We start from the raw sequence: 21717 nt of genomic DNA on the forward strand, positions 1-21717 counted from the left end.
TTCTCAGCTCAGATGGGGCAAAAAAGGCTCCTAGAAAAACTAAGCTCTCCCTGCTTGCAAAAATGAAAAGGAAGGGTAAAGAAAAGTCTCCTCTTTGCCTAAGAGGGAACCAATATGCATGTTAGGAAACAGTAGTTATCACCGACAGCACTGACCCTTCGGAACTTTAGCTGTTCTCTGTCCCAGTGCTTATTCGTTTCTGGTAAGGAACCATAAGAACTAATACCCAGAAAGCGGACTTAGCAGCAGAAACATGGAGTCAGAGTAATACATTACTTCAAAAAGTATGCAAAATCTCTCCAAAGAATCATAAGTTAAATAAAAATGAGAGACTTGATATACACACAATATAAATGTGACATAAAGCTCTTTTATATAATGAAATCAGCAGGATTACATGTGGTACAGCTAAACTAACACCAACAGTACCTTTTCATTCTTGAAAAGAACAAAATAATACATTCAGTCTATTGCTAAACTACTCACAGGATGGGCTGGTATGTGTATCCCTGTATTTCCCAAAAACGTATACTTACTGTCCGCAGGCAGCGGTAGCCACTGCACACCACGAAAAACACTGGGGCCCTGTTTTCTCTCCTGAGTAGGGTGGAGAAAAGGATGCTTTCAGAAACATTATCTTACTCAATGCCCCAGTAACCTGTAAGGGAGAGATAGTCTCACAGAGAGGATTGGGAGATACTGGGGGAAAGCTTCCCTTCCGGCAGTTGCTACAGCTAGTATCATGAAGCCCCTAGGTGTCATGCTGTTTTCTTTGCAGGGTATGATAAGACTAGATGTAATGTTACTACACTGTCTCATTTCAGCAAGTAGTCTCAGCATACAATTGTTCGGAGAGGTGAAATACAGGGGCTTCAGTTCTTTGCCCTATCATGGAAGGAACTTTTGGACACTGCAGTACTTTGTGGAAAATGGAAGCTAAAGCTACAGGCAATAAAAGGTCTCAAAAGGAAAGATGAAAGTTAGGGACATCGATCTGGTTAAAAGCCCTCAAAATTAACTAGTGAATGCTGACATTAGAAGGGCGTTGGTCTTTAGGTATTAACATGGGCATATATCTACTTTATGCATTTCTATGCAGATTTAGTATAAAAAATACCTAAATATATATTTAATTCCATAGGATCCCAAAGCACTTTGGGGATTTAAACAGATAAGCCAACCTCAAAGGGACTGATTCTTGCAACTAAAACACAGACACCTCTGGGGTGAAATGTGGCAACAGTTTGACAGGCATAGCAGTAGCTTAGGCCAGAAAGGATTTATCCAATTAAAATTATGGGATGAATTTTGGCTGGCAGAATGTAATTACCAGCCTTGGAATGGATCCAGGATCCTGAGGTTAACACCCCTCCTCTTGCCAACCACCCTCCTACCTGCCAACACTCTGAGATGGAGAAGGCTGGATTTGACATAATCGCACATAATACTGTTGTGACATCTAAGTACAATGATGATGATGTGAGAAGCATCATGAACCTGATTTTTTTTAACACTCATTATGTTACTTATTTTTATGCCACATTAGGCTAGAAACCAAATGTCCACATAAATGTTAATTTCCTCAAATCTGTGTTTAAAAATTATAATTAGAAAATAAAAAATAGATTTAAAAATTAATTTATGCCGTCAAAGTAGTTATTTAGTGATTATTTCACTACAGGAACAAAATTGGATCAAAATGGTGACATTTAATCCTTGCTACATTAAAAAAAGCAGGTCCTGATTTTTTGGAAGAGAAATGTGTTCTCAAGGTTGACTGGCCTAGAAAAAAAAAAGGAAATGAGTAAGCCCGGTTCATGTTCGTTGTAAGTTTAACTAAACGGGTATGTTCAAGTACTCCTTCTGTCCTGGGGTGGGTCCAGTTCATAGACACAGGCACTCGCGGGCAGTAATTTCCCAGGAGGGAATTTACTAGAGGGGGGGTGTGTGTCCCTCCTAAGGAAACCAGAGAAGAGCCCCCTGCTGGTGCACGATCAATGAGCAAAGACCTCATTAGCTTCTAATGCCCTTTAAAAAGTCGTTCATTTGCAACAGAGAATTGCGGAGAGTTCCGCGATAAAGAAGAGCAGACGAAAAGGCACTACTGAAAAGAACGACCAGCTTTCGGGGACGCGGGGCACGCGGTGGCGGGGCAGGGAGGGCGAGGCAGGACTCGGGCGGTGCGCGGCCGGGGAGCGCGCCCGGGCGCCCGAGAGGCGGAGCCGGCAGCGCAGGCTGCGCGCAGGTCACGCTCGGCCACTGCGGCTCGGCGGTCCGGCCGCTCCGCCGTCCCTCGGCGCGTGCAGGTCGGTTCCGTCCCCAAACGCGAGCGGCAGGCGCGGCCGCTGGCTAGAGAGCCGGGCCCGGGCAGCGAGCGCCGGCCGCCCCGCGCTCCCTCCCTGGCCGGAGCCCGCGCGCCCGGCGCCCCTGTCGCTCCCCGCGGGCCTCCTGGGGCCCCGGAAGTCACTCGGGTTGCCGTTCGGCCCACGTGGCCCTGGGACACTCCACCCTGGAACCGAGCCGGGACCGCGCAGGGGGACCGCAGCGCGGGGTGCCGGCGCCGAGCACGCGTTCCCGCTGCCTCTGCGAGCCTCCTTGCGGCCTCAAAAGTGCCAGTGGGGTGCGTGCGCCCGGGGCAGGTGAACTGCTTCACTTTGTACTTGGCACTTGCCGGGCCAACTTACTTAGTTACTCCGGGCCGGGTAGAGTGGGGAGGGGGTAGTGTTCTCGTCTGTCACCGGAAGTCATCGAACGGTAATTGAAGGGATGGGCTGGGCGGACTAGGATCTCCCTGTCCTTAACCACAGAGTTGGGGGCTTGCGTTTGGGTCACTTTCTTAGAGGAAAGTGCTGTCCAAACTTCTTGTACTGCCGCTCATTTCAGCTTTTGCTATGAAGGTGAATTTTCTAACACCATCTTTGTGTGATTTAGCTGTCCACAGGGAATCAAAATGTGGAATGAGAGGATGAAACTAATCCTTTCTTTTGCACTGTTAGGGGTTGCCATAAACACCATTTGTTAAAAAGCATAATTATGTTGGGAAAGTGCCTGATGAGACAATTAAGCTACATAAACACACTGAAAACAAATGAAAACCAGAAGACGCCCACACCCCTTGTGTAAAGCAATTTTTTGTTTACATAGAAATGAAAGGTCTGGGCTGCTTTATTACAACAATGTTATTAATGTCTAGAAAACCCTAATGGTTACATTTTTATGAATTTTCGGTGATAGATGATGGTCCCAATATGAAAACCGGCCTGCAAATCTGAACTAGCCACGAAGCCCTAAGCTCCATCTAGGTTAAGACGTTAGGCAATAGTCCCAGCGGACAGAAGCCAGTGGATTTATTCATGGACCGTACCATTATTTGCACCAGAGAACTTTTAGCTTAAACTCTGAAGTTTAAAGTTTGTCTCAGAGTTGGACACCATTCACTGCAGTATTCCCCACATGAAGAACATCACCTGACACACAATGACTGTCATCAAATATTTGTTAAATGAATTTCATGAGGGCCACATTCATTTTAGTTATGATATTTAAAAGAAGCCAAAATTATGATGTCCTAATCTTGAAAAGGGGAATTATTTTCTTGTTATTTTGAGATATTTTAATTCCTTTAAATCATACTATCATTTGAGGTATACAAAAAATGTCATTCTAGAATACTAAAAAGCTTCAAAGCAACCTCCAAAACTTGTGTAACAATCCATTTTCAGCAAAAGAATCAGTCACATTTTTGGCATTATTGAGTAATATATTTCAGAGTATGTGTCATTTTTCAGTCCTGTGAAAAGATTTAAACTGATTTAGAAACTTTGGAGATCAAAGTACAAGGAGCAACTTAGTCAACCAAACAGTTGTCATTTAAAGCACCCAAATGGGTCCCTTTTATGTGTTCATATAATTAATATCCATGGCATGGCCTGTGGAGATACTTTTTCTTTTTGTCACAGAATAGTTTTTATGAGAATCAGTATATTAAATAATCTCCCTCATTTCCCTTTTTTTTTTTATTTCCCCAGTAAGTCTAGTTTAACAACAACAACAAAATACCTATTAAACAGTGCAGACCTCAAAAACGGGTAAGCTAAGGAAGATCATGTTTAAAATGGGATAGCATACTTTAATGAAAAGTTTCATTGACATGACAAAATTCAGGCTGAGTAACTTGCCAGGTATTTTCCAGTGTTGTTACTATGTTCATATGTGCATGGCCATATACACACATGGTTTTCTATTTGAGTCAGTCTTAGGGTTTTATCCTTTAGGTGTTTGCTAGGAATGACATAGTGAAGTGTTCACATTATGACTGCCTGGTTTCCAAAAAGTTGTGATTTTTAGGGTTAAAAAAAAGAAAATAATCAACTACAGAGACTGAAATAAAGAACCATTTTTCTGCTATTCTAGAAAAATCATGTCCAGACTGGGGCTCCGTTTGGCTGCCTGTTTACTAAACATTTCAGAAGCCAGAAGAAAATACATTGTTGAGAACATAGCAGAAGCAGCTCTTCTTGACAAAAATGGTAGGAACAACTGACAATTGAAGCGAATATTGTAGTGTTTTGATAACATAGTAATTTTTGTACTCTGCACAGCGTATCTACAGAACACTTTTCTTTCTTTCTTCCTAGATTTTCCCCCTTGTTATAGCTTCTTCTGCACGACTCCAGGATGCTAAGACAGATCAGTTACTCAGATGTGCACATATGCTCTTTTCCAAATGCCTGCATACACTCAGCAGTGCAGCTCTGTGAGTCTCCGAGATGCACACTGTTCGGGATATTGACAGGCTCCTGAGGAGGCTATATTTACATAAAAGTATAATGTTTCCCCCACGGGCCATTTATTTGATCATTAATAGAATGAGCATAATGGTACCTTCTGCTATTTATTCAGCAGGTTAAATGAAAAATAAACTTGCCAAGTACCAAGTACTTTCCAAAGCACTCCTGCCAGCAGACCCCATGCTATCATTACAGTATTATTATTTCTACCCCATTTTCTCTGCATAAAGACCCTTAGGCAATTGCATTTAAGTGATGCCTGTAAGATCACTCAGCAATTCAGTGACAGACTGGAACTCAAGCCTCCTTACTTCCTTGGCCAGTATTACTATGAGAGAGGCTACTCTCTCTTCACCCTTCTTAAAATGGTCATGTGATGGCACACAGCTTAGATATTATTTGTATTTACTTTCACACACAAACACACACACACACACACACACAACAGTACATTTACAGACTTAAAGTTATTTAAATGGAATTGCTTTGTTATTAAATCAGTAGCTTCTTGGCAACAGGTGAGCATTAGAGTCACAGCCGTAAAGCATTCGAGATAGTGTATTTTAATTTCTGATTGTCATTTTTGATGTGATTACTGCGTTTCATGAGAAAGAAGTGTTCCCCCCTACCCCCTATGAGCCCATTTAAGTTACTGTCTTGCAACTTTGTGGGAGCCGGAAATGGCTATGAAAATTCCTGATAATGGCTGATAAGAAAACTCCTTTGGAGTCAGCAGGCAGCTGTGCTTTTGCATGCTTTTTGTGGAAAGAGCCAGCTTGGGCTCTGCATTGTCAGAAACAGTACATGTAATGGGATTGAGTTGCCTGTCTCCGTGATTAAGTCAATGTGCAGAGACATTTGTGGAAGACATCCACTGATGGACGCCTGGGTCTCAACTCACAGTTTTTATCAGCTTATTAGTGGCAGCAGCTCAAATGGAATTATATTACAGCTATTATACTCCATTACAAATACCAAACAATTTACTTCTGCTGAGATTCACACTGACAGCTCCTCTTGCCAGCAGTAATTTTTTCCTATATGCATGCTTAAGAAATTGCAGGAGAGAGTGTTTTATTCTTTCAGCATTTGATTCAATTGAATCATATGAAACTGAGAATAAAAGCTTTTCAGAAGAAGGTTTAGGATGAAAAAAAAATTAAATGATATCTTTTTTGTTCCAGGAGCTAGAATATGTTGAAAAACTACATAAAATAGAAGGTTTCTTGATCTTCTTCTTGCTTCATCTTTTATAGTTTTAAAAATGCAGGGAAAGTAGTAATACTAGTTAAGAAAACCTGTTGTTTTACAAATATTTTAAAGGCACTTATTTTTGAGTGGAATAAAACTATATAAACTATATATTTTTTCTAATTAAGCAATGTGAGCACATTTAAATGGCTTAGAAAGGTCTTAGGTAAAGCAATAGAGTTATAAATTTTAGACCTACACCAGGGCAGGGCTCTATAGATGCTCGTTCGGCTATCAGTGGGTGACATATGTTTATCTTCTCACATTATTAAAATTAATAGTGTAGGGCTGCCGTAAGCTCCGTAGTTCCTGGTTGGAACTTATTTTTCCTTTCCTCTGAAAAGATTAATTGTTAAGCTGCCAGGGAGCAAGGGGACAAGGTATAATAACATAGCTAAAGGTTTAATTACCGCCTGAAAACTTTTGTCCTTCACTTTGAATTTGCTTTTGTAGGCATAAGGAGGACTTTTAAGGAGCCTGAGCCGGGCTTGTAAACTTCAAAAATAACTTTGGGGTTATGTATGGCTGCCATACAAGGGAATGGCAGCTTTCTCCTCCAGGTTACACATATTCAAATGAGTCACAAGCCACCAAAAGCTGGAAGTTGTTAACATCTGAAGGCTGTTGGTGGCCTCTGAAAAGGAGATGGTGGAGTCAGAACAGTTTCTAATGGACAGGTGCATGTGTCTCAGAAACCTCTGCTGTAAGCGCTAATTGGCCGATTCTAGTTTTTCCAGATGTCAGATCCTGACCCAAATAGTCTGATTTCTGGGTTTTGGAAGGAAATGTTGACAAGGCCTAGGAGACAAGGTTGATAAGGAACAGAGTTTAGAGTGATATGATTTGACCGTTGAAAATAGGGGCTATCATTTAAGACCGAGTTAGGAGCGCTTTGGCAAATTCAGTACCAAGTCCAAGAGAAGGTCTCTTACAGACACCAAAGGCTTGTGTCTGAGCTGAGCCACCTGGTCATATAGTAAGATGCTGGAAGAAGTGGGCATTACTACTCACAAATTCTGTGCTTATACAATGTTACTTCCAAAAGTCACATCCCAGAATTTTTCTTCTAAACTACATTTAACTATACTAGAAGAAATAAAGTAGTAAAGTTTTATCACAGAAAAAAATGTTTTGCACTTTTGTGTTGTTTTCTTTACAGGGCAGAAGCATCCTGAAGTGACAGTGCTCAATATATTTTCTGATCAAGACTATAACAGATCAGTCATTACAATAGCAGCTTCTGTTGACAAGTTGGGTAAGATTTCAGTTTTTTTCTTTACATATATGTCTTTTATTTGATGAAGGGTAGGCTTCAGGTAGAGCTGAATGTTCTATAATCATTGATTTCCTGTGTAAATCTAAATACTCCCCTCCATGAAGTAGTCTGCTATAAAACTATATTTCATCATTTTTCTGAACATGTATATCTCAAACATTCTCCATTTCTTCTTTATCACAATGAATACTGGGGTCCAAGATTTAATAACATTCTTTTGCTGAAGATGATCACATATCCTTTGTGCAGAAGAAAAACATCTTCAGGTTTTCACTTGTGCAGTACTAGTGTTGAAGTCAGCCTCACCGTCCCTGACAAGTTGGCATGGAATGAGACATGCTAAGCAGTGTGTTTTGTGTTGGGAGCCTGAGCTGTTGAGTTGGGCCATGGGTTGAGTCAAAATGGGCTCCATGTCTCATAGGGATGTTGTAAGGTTGAGTAGAATAATTTAAATTAGAAGAATCACAGTTGTTTAAACAAAAACCTGTATTAATATCCCCACATTTTCAAATAAAGTGATTTTCAACTTGGCAGATTGTTTTCTTTCATAAAGTATGTTTTCTTGGACAAGAGAGGGAAAAGTTAACTGATAACACCATGCAAGCATAGGACAGATTATTCTGAATTAATATAAGATTAAAATCTGCTTTTATCTCTATTGGTAAAATGGTTATACTGTACTGCTAATAAAAACTCAGAGTACTAACAGAAAACTCTTCTGTGTTTATAATATGTATTTACATATAATAAGTCAACGAAAAATCTAATTACTGGATAAGAGCAAAACTAAAATAAGTATTTATGCTTTTAAAAATTTGTGTTTATGTGTATATTATAACTACTCATAAAGCATTCTGAAAATAACAAGGAATTTGATCAGATTAATTGGAGAAAATAGAGAAAAATCTAAATTAACCAATTGTAAAAAAATAACAATGTGATATAAGATCAATACACTTTGCATAATTTGTCCACTTTGGGGAGAAAAAAGCCGGAAGATGTGAAATTTTATGACTGTTGAGAGATGGGGCAAGGGTGGGGAGAAATGTTGGATCTCTTTTATTACTTGGGATGAAAAAATCTTCTATATGGCTTATAAAAGAAAAGCAGCTAATGGGGCAACAAAATCATGGCTTTTTGTTTAGATGCAACTGAAAGCTTCATAATTGTTTTTCACAATTTTACATTTTTAGGCAGTGCTGTTCTGGCTGCTTGCTTGGAGGCCTTCCGTGCTATCGATATGGAGGTTCAAGAGGGAATCCACCCTTGCCTGGGAGCTGTGGACCTCATTCCGATTTACCCGCTCTCGGGTGTCGGAGTGGAAGAGTGTGGGGTGGTGGCAAGAAGTAAGAGAAAGTTTGAGGTTGTGTGTTATTCCTTACTGGAAACTGTTTTTACAGACCAAAGCAGCTTGTGACAATCTAATCACCCCTCAACTCCCTGGGAAAAGTCGATCTTGAACAATTCTGTCAGCAGTAAGTGGTCATGGGTTGCGGTGGTGCACGGTGTCTTTGGGACTCATCCTCCTACTTTCCACCCCGTGACATTATGGAATGCTAAATGCTGTGAGATGTGGCAAAGAAAAAAATTATCAATAGTTTTGTCCCTTACAAATTCACAGGAGAGCACCAGGCAACAACAGTAGTTTCTAATGAGTCCCTTGGATTCTTCAGGGCAGAACGAGGGTGTGTTTTGCCCATCTGTGTCCTATTTTCTTGAGCGGGGGTAATGATGAGGTTGAAAAACCACTTAAATGTTAACTCCTACCCTTTTCTCCTCTGATTTTTTTCTTTTTTCCCTATGTACAACTCTCTCTAAGATTTTCTTTAGAGCTGAACTGTCACATGCATGATTTCAGCCCCAGGGGTAAGGTTAATTTGGAAAATTTGAGCTGTGTCACTTGAGGTGTTTTTGAGTTAGGCAAATTGGGAGAAAAGAAAGACCTTTCGCCAGGACTGACTCTAGCTGTACCACGGTTAATTACGAGATGCAGAGGCTCATAATCTTTGGGGGAAAGTCCGCCTTAGGATAATTGCATTCTTTTCTGTGTGACCTCAGAAACCCTCTATGATGTTACCTCATTTTTAATTAACGGTGAATTGTCTAACATTTGGGATGTAGATTTGGACTTTCGCTGAGCTACGTCAAGCACCAGAAATAGGAAATGAGACTTGTTTCCAGAGGAGTTCCTCACTGCTTGGGCTGCATTTTCCTGTGACCTGACAGTCGAGGGGTTGTTTCCCAGGGAAATCTCGGCCCCACATTTGCTTTACTTTTTAATCCAAGAAAGAGTTAAAATTCAGCATGGGGAAAATATGTTTCACGCAAAAATGAAGAGTTCAGAATTGTCCAGACCAGAGTAATGATTTTAATTGTCTTCAAAACAATTACGGACAATTACATTAAATCTCAAATTAGCTGGTACACGAAGTTCTTCATTCCGTCAGGACTCGTCCACCCCAGATGTGCGTCCTGTGTGGGAGACGGTTGCGAATCAGTGGGCCTGGACACAGCGTTTCTGCCTTCCCTTGCCCTTTGCTTCATTGGCAGCTACTATACCTCATGATTTAAACATGGACATTTCTAATTAAATGAGAGCTCAGCTGCATTCTTGAACTAATTTATAACATTTGATTTGAAATGTAATAGCTTCAATCTTCATCTGATTAAAAACAGTCATATACTGTACATGGTTACTATTTTGATGCTCCAACATGCAGTTTTTATTTTTACATTCCCTTTTCTACACAGCTGTTCATCTAATATCATCCAAATTTTTTTAAGTTTTTTTTTTTTTTTTTTTGGTAACAGCATGCTCAGGCATTCTTATGAGGCAGAAGTATTCACATTCTAGGATCCCGCTGTTCTCAGAACAGTGAAAGGATGTTTTTCACTAGAATCAGGCTTTCCCAGGGAAACCAACTTTAAGGTAATAATTTAGCCAACCTTCTTTGGACAAAGAGCAGTGGATAGCATCCTGGTGACATAAAAGATAGTTAATACTTTGATAGATATGTGTAACTTATGTATGCTTTGTATGCAAAAATGCTGAAGAATATATTTCAGAACTTTTTGGTTATCAGTTATAAGCTTGCTTATTAAACCTTAAGGAAGGGGATTTTAAGGTGGATCCAAAATTGGAGTTTAGGGGATTTGTAAGTACTGTCAACATTTTTTACAAGGTTGTTGTTTTTTTTTTTTTTTGGTAGAGATAGGGTCTCGCTCTGTCACCCAGTTTGGAATTCAGTGGTCTGATCATAGCTTACTGCAGTCTTCAATTCCTGGGCTCAAGTGATCTTCCTGCCTCAGCTTCTCAAAGCACTGGGATTACAGCGTGAGCCACTGCAGCCCGCTGAACTCTAGATATCCACATATCACACTTACATTGGTACTTCTTGGTTTTTCAGTTTTAGGCATTGTCTATTGACTTCTCACTGCAGAAGATGAGAATTTATCTCCCTCTTACCCCTCCCCTCACCTCCAACACACACAAACACTTTCCAGTCCTCCCTCTCTCTATATATTTATATCAAAATTTGGATCAATGGTGCTTATAACTATGTAAACACTAGTCACAATGAATAATTTATTTATTTATAGAATGTTATTATTATTTTACCTTTTCTACATAACTTTTTCTTTCTGCTGGAGTTGATCATTATCTTTTTGATTGTCTGTTTGCTTAGTGTTTTATTATACTTATCACTGGTTTAACCCTGGATTCTCTGTTAATAACTACATCTCTCCATACATTCAGATAGAACACTCCATGCAATGAGTGTTCTGTCAATTTCATCTCTTAAATATCTTCTAGAACTCTTTAACCTGTTCCAGTTAGGACTGGTTGCCCTCAGTGTGTTGAGGATAACTGTCACTCTGGGATCTCCCTTCGCCATCGTCTTGAATGTTCCCTTCACCTTTCTCTGTGTTAGATCCCCTTGTCCTAAACCTGAATCCCATGTCTTCTCTCTCTCTTTTGTTTTCTTTCTTAGTTTATGTCCTTGTTTTGGTGGAATACATCCTCTAGTAGCTTTCTAAAAAAAAAGTGAAGTATGTTTTTGAGACCTTGCCTCAAATGTCTGAAATGCCATTATTCTGTCTTTACGCTTAATTGTTAGTTTGACTAGGTATAGAATTCTGAGTTCGTAATAATTTTCATTTGAAAACATTGTGTCATTCAGTTCTTATTTCCATGTTGCTATTGAGACTTCTCAAGCCATTATGATTCCTGTTCCTTTGTATGTGATCTGTCATTTCTCTGTGGAAGCTTCTGAGATCTTCCCTTTGTTTCCATTGTTCTGCAATTTCTGTGATATGCCTTTGTATGAGTCTTTCATCCATTGTGCTGGATACTTGCTGGGCCCTTTTAACTCTTGGAACTCTTGTCTTTCAGTTCTGGAAATTCTCTTGAATTATTCCACTGATGATTTCTACCATTTTCTCGATTCTTTCTGGAAACTCCATTATTTAGATATTAGAACTCTTGTACTGGTCCTCTGTATTTCTTTTACTTCTTTTTATTTCAAAATTTTACATAGGTACAAACTTTTAGGTTACATATATTGCCTTTGCACTGCCCGAGTCAGAGCTACAAGCATGCCCATCCCAGACAGTGCACACTGCACCCATTAGGTGTGCATTTATCCACCCCCACCTCCCCTTCCCACCTGCCTAACACCCAATGAATGTTACTTCCATATGTGTTTCTTTTACTTTCTCTCTTATTTTCCACTATATTTTTATGATACTTTCTGGAAAATTTCCTTACTTTATATCCCAAGCCTTCCATAAGTTTTTAAATTTTTTCTATATTAACTTCCAAGTGCTTTTATTTACTCTGTAAATATTCCTTTTATTTTATTTTTTAAAATAACATCCTGGTTTTATCTTGTGATGGCATCATCAGTGGATAATTTGGGCATTTCTTTTTCCTGTGTTGTCTCCTCCACCTCCCTGCCCCTCCACTCTGTTGCCTTTTCCTGTTTGTCTTAAAGGCTTTCCTCAGATATCTGATGATCCCTAGTCGGCTGCTTACTCTAAGAGTGGCTGCTAGAAGGCTGAATGGATACTCTGAGTATATAGGTGGAGTTTATCAGCTGTAGGGCTGAGTCGTGTCTTTGGGAACCCCACTTTAATAGTTTTTGGTCTTTTCTCTTGAGCTATTCAAGTTCCCCATAGAAGGGCCTTCCAGTCTTCAGCCTGGAGTGTAGACACAGCTGCCAGTGGTTTAGAAGCTGACTGGCAGAAGAGGGCTAATTCCTTTCTTTTCATTACGTATCACTGCTCTCAACCATGCCCGGTATTCCCCAGCCCAGACACCTCATGCCTTACCTCTTGCATCCTGCCAGGGTGGGCCAAAGCAGGTGTCTATCTATGTGGAGCAGGGATGGGGTTTGACTGCTGTTTATACAGGTTTCTTATCAATCTTCCTGTTGTGAGCTTCCCTCTACCTTCCCTCCCAAAGTGGGGCTGTCAGTTCTGACCATGGTCAGGTGTCTGTGGTACAAGTCAGGCTGCTTCTCTGCTGTCCCTCTTGCTGCCTTATTAAATCACCTACCACTTGTATGTTTGCTCTCCCACTCCAATATGATTGCCTCCTCCTCCATTTCTCTTTGTTTGAGTAAATGCTTGAAAAGAAATCTCTTTACCATCTTTTTCCTGGGGTTTGTGGAAGAAGTGAAACAAAAGTAAACATTTGGATCCACATTCCCATCTTTTCCTAGAAGTCCTTACTTCCCTGATTCTTAGCAATTTTTAATTGTCTTGAATCCTTTCAAGAACAATGAATCCACCTAATTTGGAATTGTTGGTAAATTTATAGGAATATTCATTCTTCTTTTGTCTGACTTCTAACTCAACATTAAAGATACTTAGTCTGAATTTCTGGACTGCTATAAGTTTTTGACAGACAATTTCTCTGCAGGATTACTGTGGACCATAGTGCTTCTTATATGTTTTCTACATCTTCCTTACTCAGTGTTTTTATGTGCAGGAGCCAGTGTCTTTGTGATATGACCCTTTTGCCCGTTCACATACAACCTTCCATGAGAAGGATTGAGTGAAGAAGGAGGGGAGGGGTCAGGGTGGAAGTTTCTTAGGCAAATTCTCCCAATGACTTTCCAGTGAAAACAGGCTCACCTAACATGTAGGTTCTTAATATTTAGCTTTAAGAGTCTGGACCATAGTGATAAATTTTGTAAGTGATACAGAAACTTGATTTTTGTTTTATGTTATTGATCAAGTGAAATAATGTTTTCACAATGCCCTATAAATTGAAGTTATTACTTAGATGACTGGAAAGATAAAATAGTAGCTATGTAAGTTATATGAATAAAAAAATAGCTCTTACACAATTGATTTTTATTTTTTGATTTAACTTAAAATATATAAAACATTAATGAATTTGATTAGAATTATCAGCCTTATAGACGTTTTTTAAACGTATTTTTATGATTTGGAGGACGTGTGCCATGACAAATTCACACAGCAGTCAACACTTGTGTGGTAATCTTGAGACCCTTTGATTACCTTATTACAGATTGTCAAAACATGGGCTGATCTGGCAAATCAGGAGCAACTTTTCACTTTAAGAATTTCTACTCTGATTCTCCAGTTGCTATGGAGATTGTCTCATAAAAGAGTATTGGATTTGGTTGAGATCAGTCAGTTTAGATTCTGAGTCCTGATACAGTTCTTGCCACCATATTGATGCTCCCCTCATTGCCATAGCATAAAAACAATAGTCGATTTTACAAGTGTGTGTAAGCGTACTTAGACTTAGTATTTGGTTTGAGAATTATAGGATACTGCCACTGTATAAAAAGCTGAAAAAACAAGGGGTGGTGCATTGGGAAATTACTTAACATTAAGATTGATTTCCAGTGACTTCAGTACATTGTAACTCTGAAGGAGCGTTACCAGGTTGTTCATAAGTACATATTGCCACAGGCTTAATAAATGCAAGAGGATTTTATCTACCACTTTAAAACAGAGGTACTAATGAGGAAGGAGAGGCCAAATGGGAGAACCGGGATAAACTGACTTGATCTGCAATAACAAGCAATTATGGATGAACCCAGCCATGTTTGGAAAAGCTGCATTCTTTTGCCTCACTTTGGCTCTGCAGCAACCTGAAATGTGAGCAAGTTAACACCCTATGGGGCAGCCCTGGGCCAGTGGGGGACTGGAGCTGGTGGATAAATGCTCTACTCCTTTGCCCCTGAGATGGGCATTTCTGACGCCCATCCCAGCAGAACCGAGTCCCAGTTGCTCACCGCCATGACCAGCTCAGTAACACAGCCTACTGTTGGCTTTTACTCTTCCCCTGGCTCACTCTTGATACATACTGAATAGGGTTTATTGAAATATTGACAGGAATAAATGTTCTATAACAGTCTTCTGACGGGGACAAGTAGGTGGAGTGCTCGAAATCTTTCCTGCCTGACTCTACACTTCTTGCAATTCTTTCCCAATCTAGAAGCCACATACAAGATTTATAGTTCAAAACTGGGAGTCCTCCTCCCCCACCAACCACTTCACCTAAAAAAGGGTCTCTTAGGATATGCAGGCTTAAGCCTGGGTCATTCTGGGAGACATTAAACATTCACCCCTTACTAACAAAGGCAGCCTGGGGAGGCCTCAAAGTTTAGGGGCTTTAGGTTTTCCGATTGTCAGCAGATAACTGTATCACCCAGAGCTTGATATTTTATGAGATTGCTGATGGTTTTCTAGAGAATGTGGACCTAGTAGGAAATTTATAGCAGGTGACTGAATACCATGCACACTTTCTGAGCCCAGGCCCTCTAACCATGGAGATGCTTTTCCTGAATTTCTTTTCTTTTTTGTCCTTCCTTCCTAGCATTTACAGTGACATCCAGTGTCAAGGCCAATAGGATTAGAAAACTCTGAGGAAATGACATAATGATGTTGGTGATATTGATGGGCCTATAAGATTAAGTGTATAAACCTAAGTCTCTTCTCTCCACACCCTCGTGCACCCACCAACCCATCAGCCTGGTCTCTGTTGGTGGAGTAAGGATGTGCTTCTCAGGAGACTCAGAGCATGTGACAATAATGATAACAACATATGGTTATAGTATTATGAAATCACAATAATTATAGCATCATTTTAAATTAAATTAAGTATTATTTCTTATGTGACTATTAAAATTACATATCTAACTCATTCTCTAAGCTAAGTTTAAGCAAAATAGTAAGATAATACAATATCTTTTTTTTTTTGAGACAAGACAGAGCTTTGTTGCCCGGGCTACAGTGAGTGCCGTGGCGTCAGCCTAACCCACAGCAACCTCAAACTCCTGGGCTCAAGCGATCCTCCTGCCTCAGCCTCCCAGGTAGCTGGGACTACAGGCATGCGCCACCATGCCCAGCTAATTTATATATATATATATATTTTTTTTTTTTTTAGTTGTCCAGCTAATTTCTTTCTATTTTTTTAGTAGAGACAGAGTCTCGCTCTTGCTCAGGCTGATCTCGAACTCCTGAGCTCAAATGATCCACCCGCCTCGGCCTCCCAGAGTGCTAGGATTATAGGCGTGAGCCACTGCGCCCGGCCAATAATACAGCATCTTGCGATATTAATTATTGTGCTTTTCTTTCCCCAGTAGCCTGTGCAGGACCATCTGAATTATCTGTTACCTTGAGGGGGTTATAGGATTGTTGTGGTGAGAACGAAGATGTAGGTCAGTGTTCCTGTTTGAATTTTTGACAATTGAAGGCAGAGGCTTGGGAAAGTAGGCCACAAGGGTTATACCATAGCAATAAAATGAGAACAAGAACACCAAAAGAAGGAGGCCACCTCACTCCCTGCCTGCTGGGAGATAAGAGGCCTGGGGTGGGGTTTAAGAGGGCATGATAAATGGTTCACTTCTTCCTTTCCCAAATTTTGAATCAATTCCACGGGAGACAATGGCAGATGAGAGATGGACATACTACCGTTATGACTGATAAAACTAATATGGGTGGCTGCGCCTACCTAACCAGAGAACTAGACAGGCTGAGCCGGCCGGTCACAGCACCGGACGGCACAGGCCCTCCACTGCGCGGCGGTCAGGGAGGAGCGGACTGGATGTGTTTCCTGCTGGCAGTTGGTACTAAGAGGAAGAGGGCGGCAGAGGCAGACCTGTGCCCGGAGTAAGGCCAGTGTTTTAGGTTCCTTAGGCTGCAGTGACAAAGGAGCACGGACAGGTGGCTTAAACAACAGAGATGTATTGTCTCACAGTTCTGGATGCTGGAAGTCTGCCATCCAGGTGTCAGCAGGGGTGGTTCCCTCCGAGGGCTGTGACCCTCTTCATGTTCACGTGGCCTCTCTGTATATCGTATATGTCCAAATGTCCCCTTTTGATGAGGACTCAGTCATACTGTGTTAGGGGCCCACCCTACTTTAGTGTGACCTCATCTCAACTAACTATATTTGCAATGACCCGATTCCCTAACGAGATCCCATTCTGAGGTACTGGGAGCTAGGACTTCCACATCTAAGTAGGGGGTACAGAGTTGTGGGGGATGCGATTCAACCCACAGCAGACAGCAAGACCAGCAGAACCCTCTCCGCGTGGAAGGAAACATCAGGAATGGGCAGGGCGCGCTGCGTGTGGGGAAGTGGGCATTGTCTGAGAGGTGGTAAGCGGGGGTGTGGGAAGGGGAAGGGCAGGACTGCATATTTCTGGGGGCAGATGGAGAGAGGTAGGGCTGGGTTTGAGACTACTGAGAGATTGTTGAGCATTGGCCATGGCCAGGAAGATGCTTGGGAGCTGAACACATGCAAGGAAACCAAAGTAACTCAAAGTAACTCGTGCAAACCATTTATTTGCCGTTTCAGGGAGCACTGAATGGGTGGAAGAGCCAAGTTCACTCTCTGTTGCTGTGGGGGATGGGCTTTGAGTTGAAGGCTGTGTGCACCTCACCAGTATATTGTCCAGCAGAGGGATTTCTGGTCACCTTCAAGGCTTTGCCATGTCCCATCTGAACTACTCTTTGGGGCACCCTCAGCTTCTGTGTAGCCCTCCTGTAGGAGAGAGAGAGCAGTCCTTAACAAGGGCAAGCAGTAGACGGAAGCGAAAGGCCCAACACCACTCCCACCCACTCATTGCTTGTACATGTATTTGCCCATGAGTTTCTGCCTATTTTGCCCACCGTAAGTGGGCAAAGTAAGAATTTGGGAGCTGAACAACCTGAGTTCAAATCCCAGATCTCCTACTTGTTTAGCAACTGACTTTAGAAAAAAATTTTTAGTCTCTTTTTCAATCTTTTTGGTTTTTGTGTCTATAAAATGGAAGAATAATATCATCCTGTCGGGATGGTTATGAGAAACAATGCCTGTGTGTAAAGCCCCTGGTACTCTGCCTCCTGCTAGCTGTCGTTTTTGGTGATTCTCTATGGTCTTGCCGAGCAGGGTGCTGAGCTTTTGGAGCCCAGCCTATTTGCTTCCACCATAAAGAGAATGGATTCCTCTTCTCTGTTTTATGTACCAAGATTCCAAATACAGTGCTTTTGGAGAAAAGGGAGTACATGACAAGATGTTAGGAAACCACTTGAGCAGGAGCTGTCTAAAGTGTTTTCAGCTCTAAAATTCTAAGTTCTATAGCAAACACCTTCTCTATCAGTTCTTCATTTACAAAATGATATTCAGTACCTATTTCAGAGAAATATTATGAAGATAAATGGAGAGGTATTTGGGAACATCCAAACAGTACTGGAGTGCCTGTTATGTTTCCGTTTCCTGCAGTAAATGCTGTTGTGACCATCAGAGAAGTATAATAGAGTATCTTCTCCCAACAAAGCTGGGGTCATGAAATCTGTACATGAAACAATTAGAGAGCATCATAGGACCGAATAAAGTAAGTTACTGAATACAATATAAGTTAAATATGTTAGAAAGTATAGTTCTTTAAGGAATGATATTACGCCTGCACAAAGTGGTAAATATATCAGCATATGCCCTGCAAAGAAATAACAAGCTTCTTGTATATATATCTCCATGAAAGAATATGTTATATACAAGGAAACAACAACTTTCTTGGATTACTGGATATAAAATATGTATGTAAAATATCCGCCAAACTCCTAATGTACCATATACTTTCATGAATACCTACATCTCCATGAAAGCATATGAAATATTAAATGTTTGGGGGCACATCATTCTTCTGTTTATAATAAGGATAGAGGATAGGTCCAATGTTTTCATTCTATAGCTGAAAAACAAACCTAGACACATTAAAAAACTCTCTCTTAGTTTTCCATAAAGACAGCAGCAGAATAAAGGGTCCTCACAACCATTTATTTATTATATTAGTCCTTGCCTGAAACTTTTTAAAATTAATTCTCTTTTTCAAAATTTTAAGCACTACAGATAAGGTTAAAATTCAGTTCTCATCCCCACTCACATTCCTGGTTCCCTGAATCTCCCCTTGCCAAGTTATGGTTGAGTATAATATGCTCCAATCCAGAATTTTCTACATGCTTTTACTTACATGTCGATATGCTTTGGGAAAACACTTCTCAGACTATGCTTTCCTCTAAACTCCACAGCAGTCAACACAGAAGAGGACTTCTGTGACCAAATGTGGGTTTTTTCCCCACGCACCAAGCAGCAGACACCAGCTGGGTGTCCTCTAATTCAATTCTGATACTCTCAACCTGGAGAGAGTATCACATCCCACAGGGGCTCAGTGCCCAAGACACTCCCACCCCAGATACCGGTCTCAAGTCCTGGCCTCCAGAGCTTCTGACTGATCGACAAGGTTCGACTTGGGTTCCCATGACCCCCTCCCTCTTTAGGTTCGAGTAATTGCTGGGGCAGCTCACAGAACTCAGGGAAACACATTTGCTGATTTATTGTAATGAATATTACAAAGGATACAGATGAAGAGATATGTAGGGCAAGCTTTTAGGGGAGGGTTTCAGGACATCCATGCCCTCCCTGGGGTGCCACCCTCCAGGAACCTCCTTGTATTCAGCCATCTGGAAGCTCTCCAAACCCATCTGCTTGGATTTTTAAGGAGGCTTCATTACATAGGCATGATTGCCAACTGTATAGAAATGTGACTGGACCAAAAGCACATGTTCTAAACCCAGCAAGGCCTGTCTGTTCAGATTCTTCCTGGCCTCTTTGTGTAGCATTCCTTCCTCCAGGATATGGAGCAAGACCCTCTCTGGAATGAGAGTCTTTCAACCCACAATCAGATTAGAGCCCTGCCTTCAGCAGTGAAAGGAGGACAGGAGAAGGTCAGAAAGAGATTCTGTCTCCTGAGGCCTGAAGCACCCCAACATTATAGCAAGGACTATGGGAGTTATGAAACTCCATAGGAACTGTGGATGAAAACCGATATGTCTATGATAGCACCACTATGTATACCCATAAATCCAATATAGTATTGCTTGTATGTATTTGTATTACAAATGCTATCATACTATAACTTTTTTAATCAGGAAGATGTCTTAGAAATATATCCATCTTATTACAAATAGTTCTAGTTCGGGGGTGCGGAACCTGTGGCCTTCTGCGTCCTTAAGTGCAGCTTTTTGATTGAATCCAAATTTTACAGGACAAATCCTTTTATTTTTATGAATACAGTTTTGTTTGTCTTTTATATTTTTATTTTATTTTTAAAATGAATGTATTTAAAATGCCAAAGAATAAAATAAGTTTCAACAAAATAATCCTCCCAGATTGACTGGCACAATTAGCACATTAGTAAGCCATAAGGGCTAAATCGATGACTGCTACACTCATGATTTAGTTCTTACTTCCCCGCCTGACTGGCGCCACTACGGAATGAGGCTGGTTGTCGAGAGTTTATGAGGGCTGAGTATGCCAGTCTGTTATCAGCTTTTGACAACAGTGTACTGTGTTTCTGCTTGAAGTGGAATTTGTGAATAGTTGCGTAGCTTGACAGTATTTTTTAATTCTGTCTGCTTAACAGCCATGATGTCAAAGAAGACCAACAGAACACTGAAGGAAGAAAACAGATTTTTTAATGAGGATTGGGAATTGCAATAGTATCTTGTTTCTGCTAAAGATAAGATGATTTGCTTGCTTGGTGATGCTGCAACATCAACATTAAAGAAATTAAATGCTCATCGGCATTATAACACTCATAAGGACCACAAATAGAGGGAGAGGCATGAAAGGTTGTATTGCAGAAATTAAAAGATGAAAAGAAAAAGCAAAGACAATTCTTTTTTTTTTTTTTTTTTGAGACAGTGTCTCACTCTTTTGCCTGGGCTAGAGTGAGTGCCATGGCGTCAGCCTAGCTCACAGCAACCTCACACTCCTGGGCTCAAGCAATCCTTCTGCCTCAGCCTCCCGAGTAGCTGGGACTACAGGCATGCGCCACCATGCCCGGCTAATTTTTTCTATATATTTTTAGTTGGCCAATTATTTTCTATTTTTAGTAGAGACGGGGTCTCGCTCTTGCTCAGGCTGGTTTCGAACTCCTGAGCTCAAACAATCCGCCCGCCTCGGCCTCCCAGAGTGCTAGGATTATAGGCATGAGCCACCGCGCCCAGCCAGCAAAGACAATTCTTTCAAGCAGCAATAAGACCTGGAAATAATGCCACTGAAGCAACTTATAAAGTAGCTTATATTGCTGGGAAAAAAAAGCCATTCAGTGATGTAGAAATTGTGAAAGAATGCATTGTCAAAGTTGTAGGATGTTTGGACCCTGATAATGCCTCAAAGTATTAATACAAACAACTACCTCTTTCAAGGAGAACCATAATGGATGGGCAGCATGATTTGGCTTTCAGCTTAACAGAGCAACTTCATGCAATACTTCAAAAGGAAAATATATAATTATTCAATTGCTTTTGATGAAATCAAGTGATATTACTGACTCTGCACAGGTTTTATACTTCATTCGGGTCCTAACAGAAGATTTTCTTTGCTATGAAGAGTTACTCGCTTTGGGCACTCTTGTGGACAGAGCAAGGGGAATAGATATTTTCAACAACTTTCAAGATAAATGTTGGACTGAATTTGGTAAATTAAGTGAGTGTATGTACACATGGTGCACCTTTCATGACAGGAAAACATGAAGAGTTTATTGCACAGATAAAAGTATTAACAGACCCAGATGCTCTCATTTCTTTTCATTGTATCTTGCATCAGCAAAATCTCTGTGCTAAAGCTACTATTTTAAGTGACATTTTACAACAAATCGTAAGTATTGTTAACTATATTCATGCAAATGCAACATGGCCCGATCAGTTTCGTAACATGCTAAAGTTGAAGGATGAGATATTCAGTGTGGATTTGCTGGTATTCAGTGTGGATTTGCTGTATCATTCTAAAGTGCATTGGCTATTGCAAGGACAGGGGTTAGCCAAAATTTTATCTCTGCGAGAACAGATAGTTAAATTTTATGAAAAACAGAA

General features: G+C 40.7%; 1 protein-coding gene across 3 annotated transcripts in view; it reads left to right on the forward strand.

Annotated features, from left to right (window-relative positions):
* The first annotated feature begins 2446 nt into the window (after positions 1–2446).
* The window catches only part of LOC105818851, a 48070-nt gene continuing 28799 nt past the window's right edge, over positions 2447–21717 (forward strand). For 2 of the 3 annotated variants that reach the window (XM_012654993.1, XM_012654975.1), the window contains exons 1-4: positions 2447–2639; positions 4414–4529; positions 7201–7296; positions 8511–8663. In XM_012654993.1, the coding sequence (XP_012510447.1) occupies positions 4421–4529; positions 7201–7296; positions 8511–8663 (358 nt within the window). In that variant the 5' untranslated portion in view covers positions 2447–2639; positions 4414–4420. Of the gene's footprint in view, positions 2640–2737; positions 2755–4413; positions 4530–7200; positions 7297–8510; positions 8664–21717 lie in introns of those variants that run through there. The other variant, XM_012654984.1, reaches the window with a different exon arrangement.

This window comes from Propithecus coquereli, unplaced genomic scaffold (genome assembly GCF_000956105.1).
Source record: "Propithecus coquereli isolate 6110/MARCELLA unplaced genomic scaffold, Pcoq_1.0 Scaffold113, whole genome shotgun sequence".
Lineage (NCBI taxonomy): Eukaryota > Metazoa > Chordata > Mammalia > Primates > Indriidae > Propithecus > Propithecus coquereli.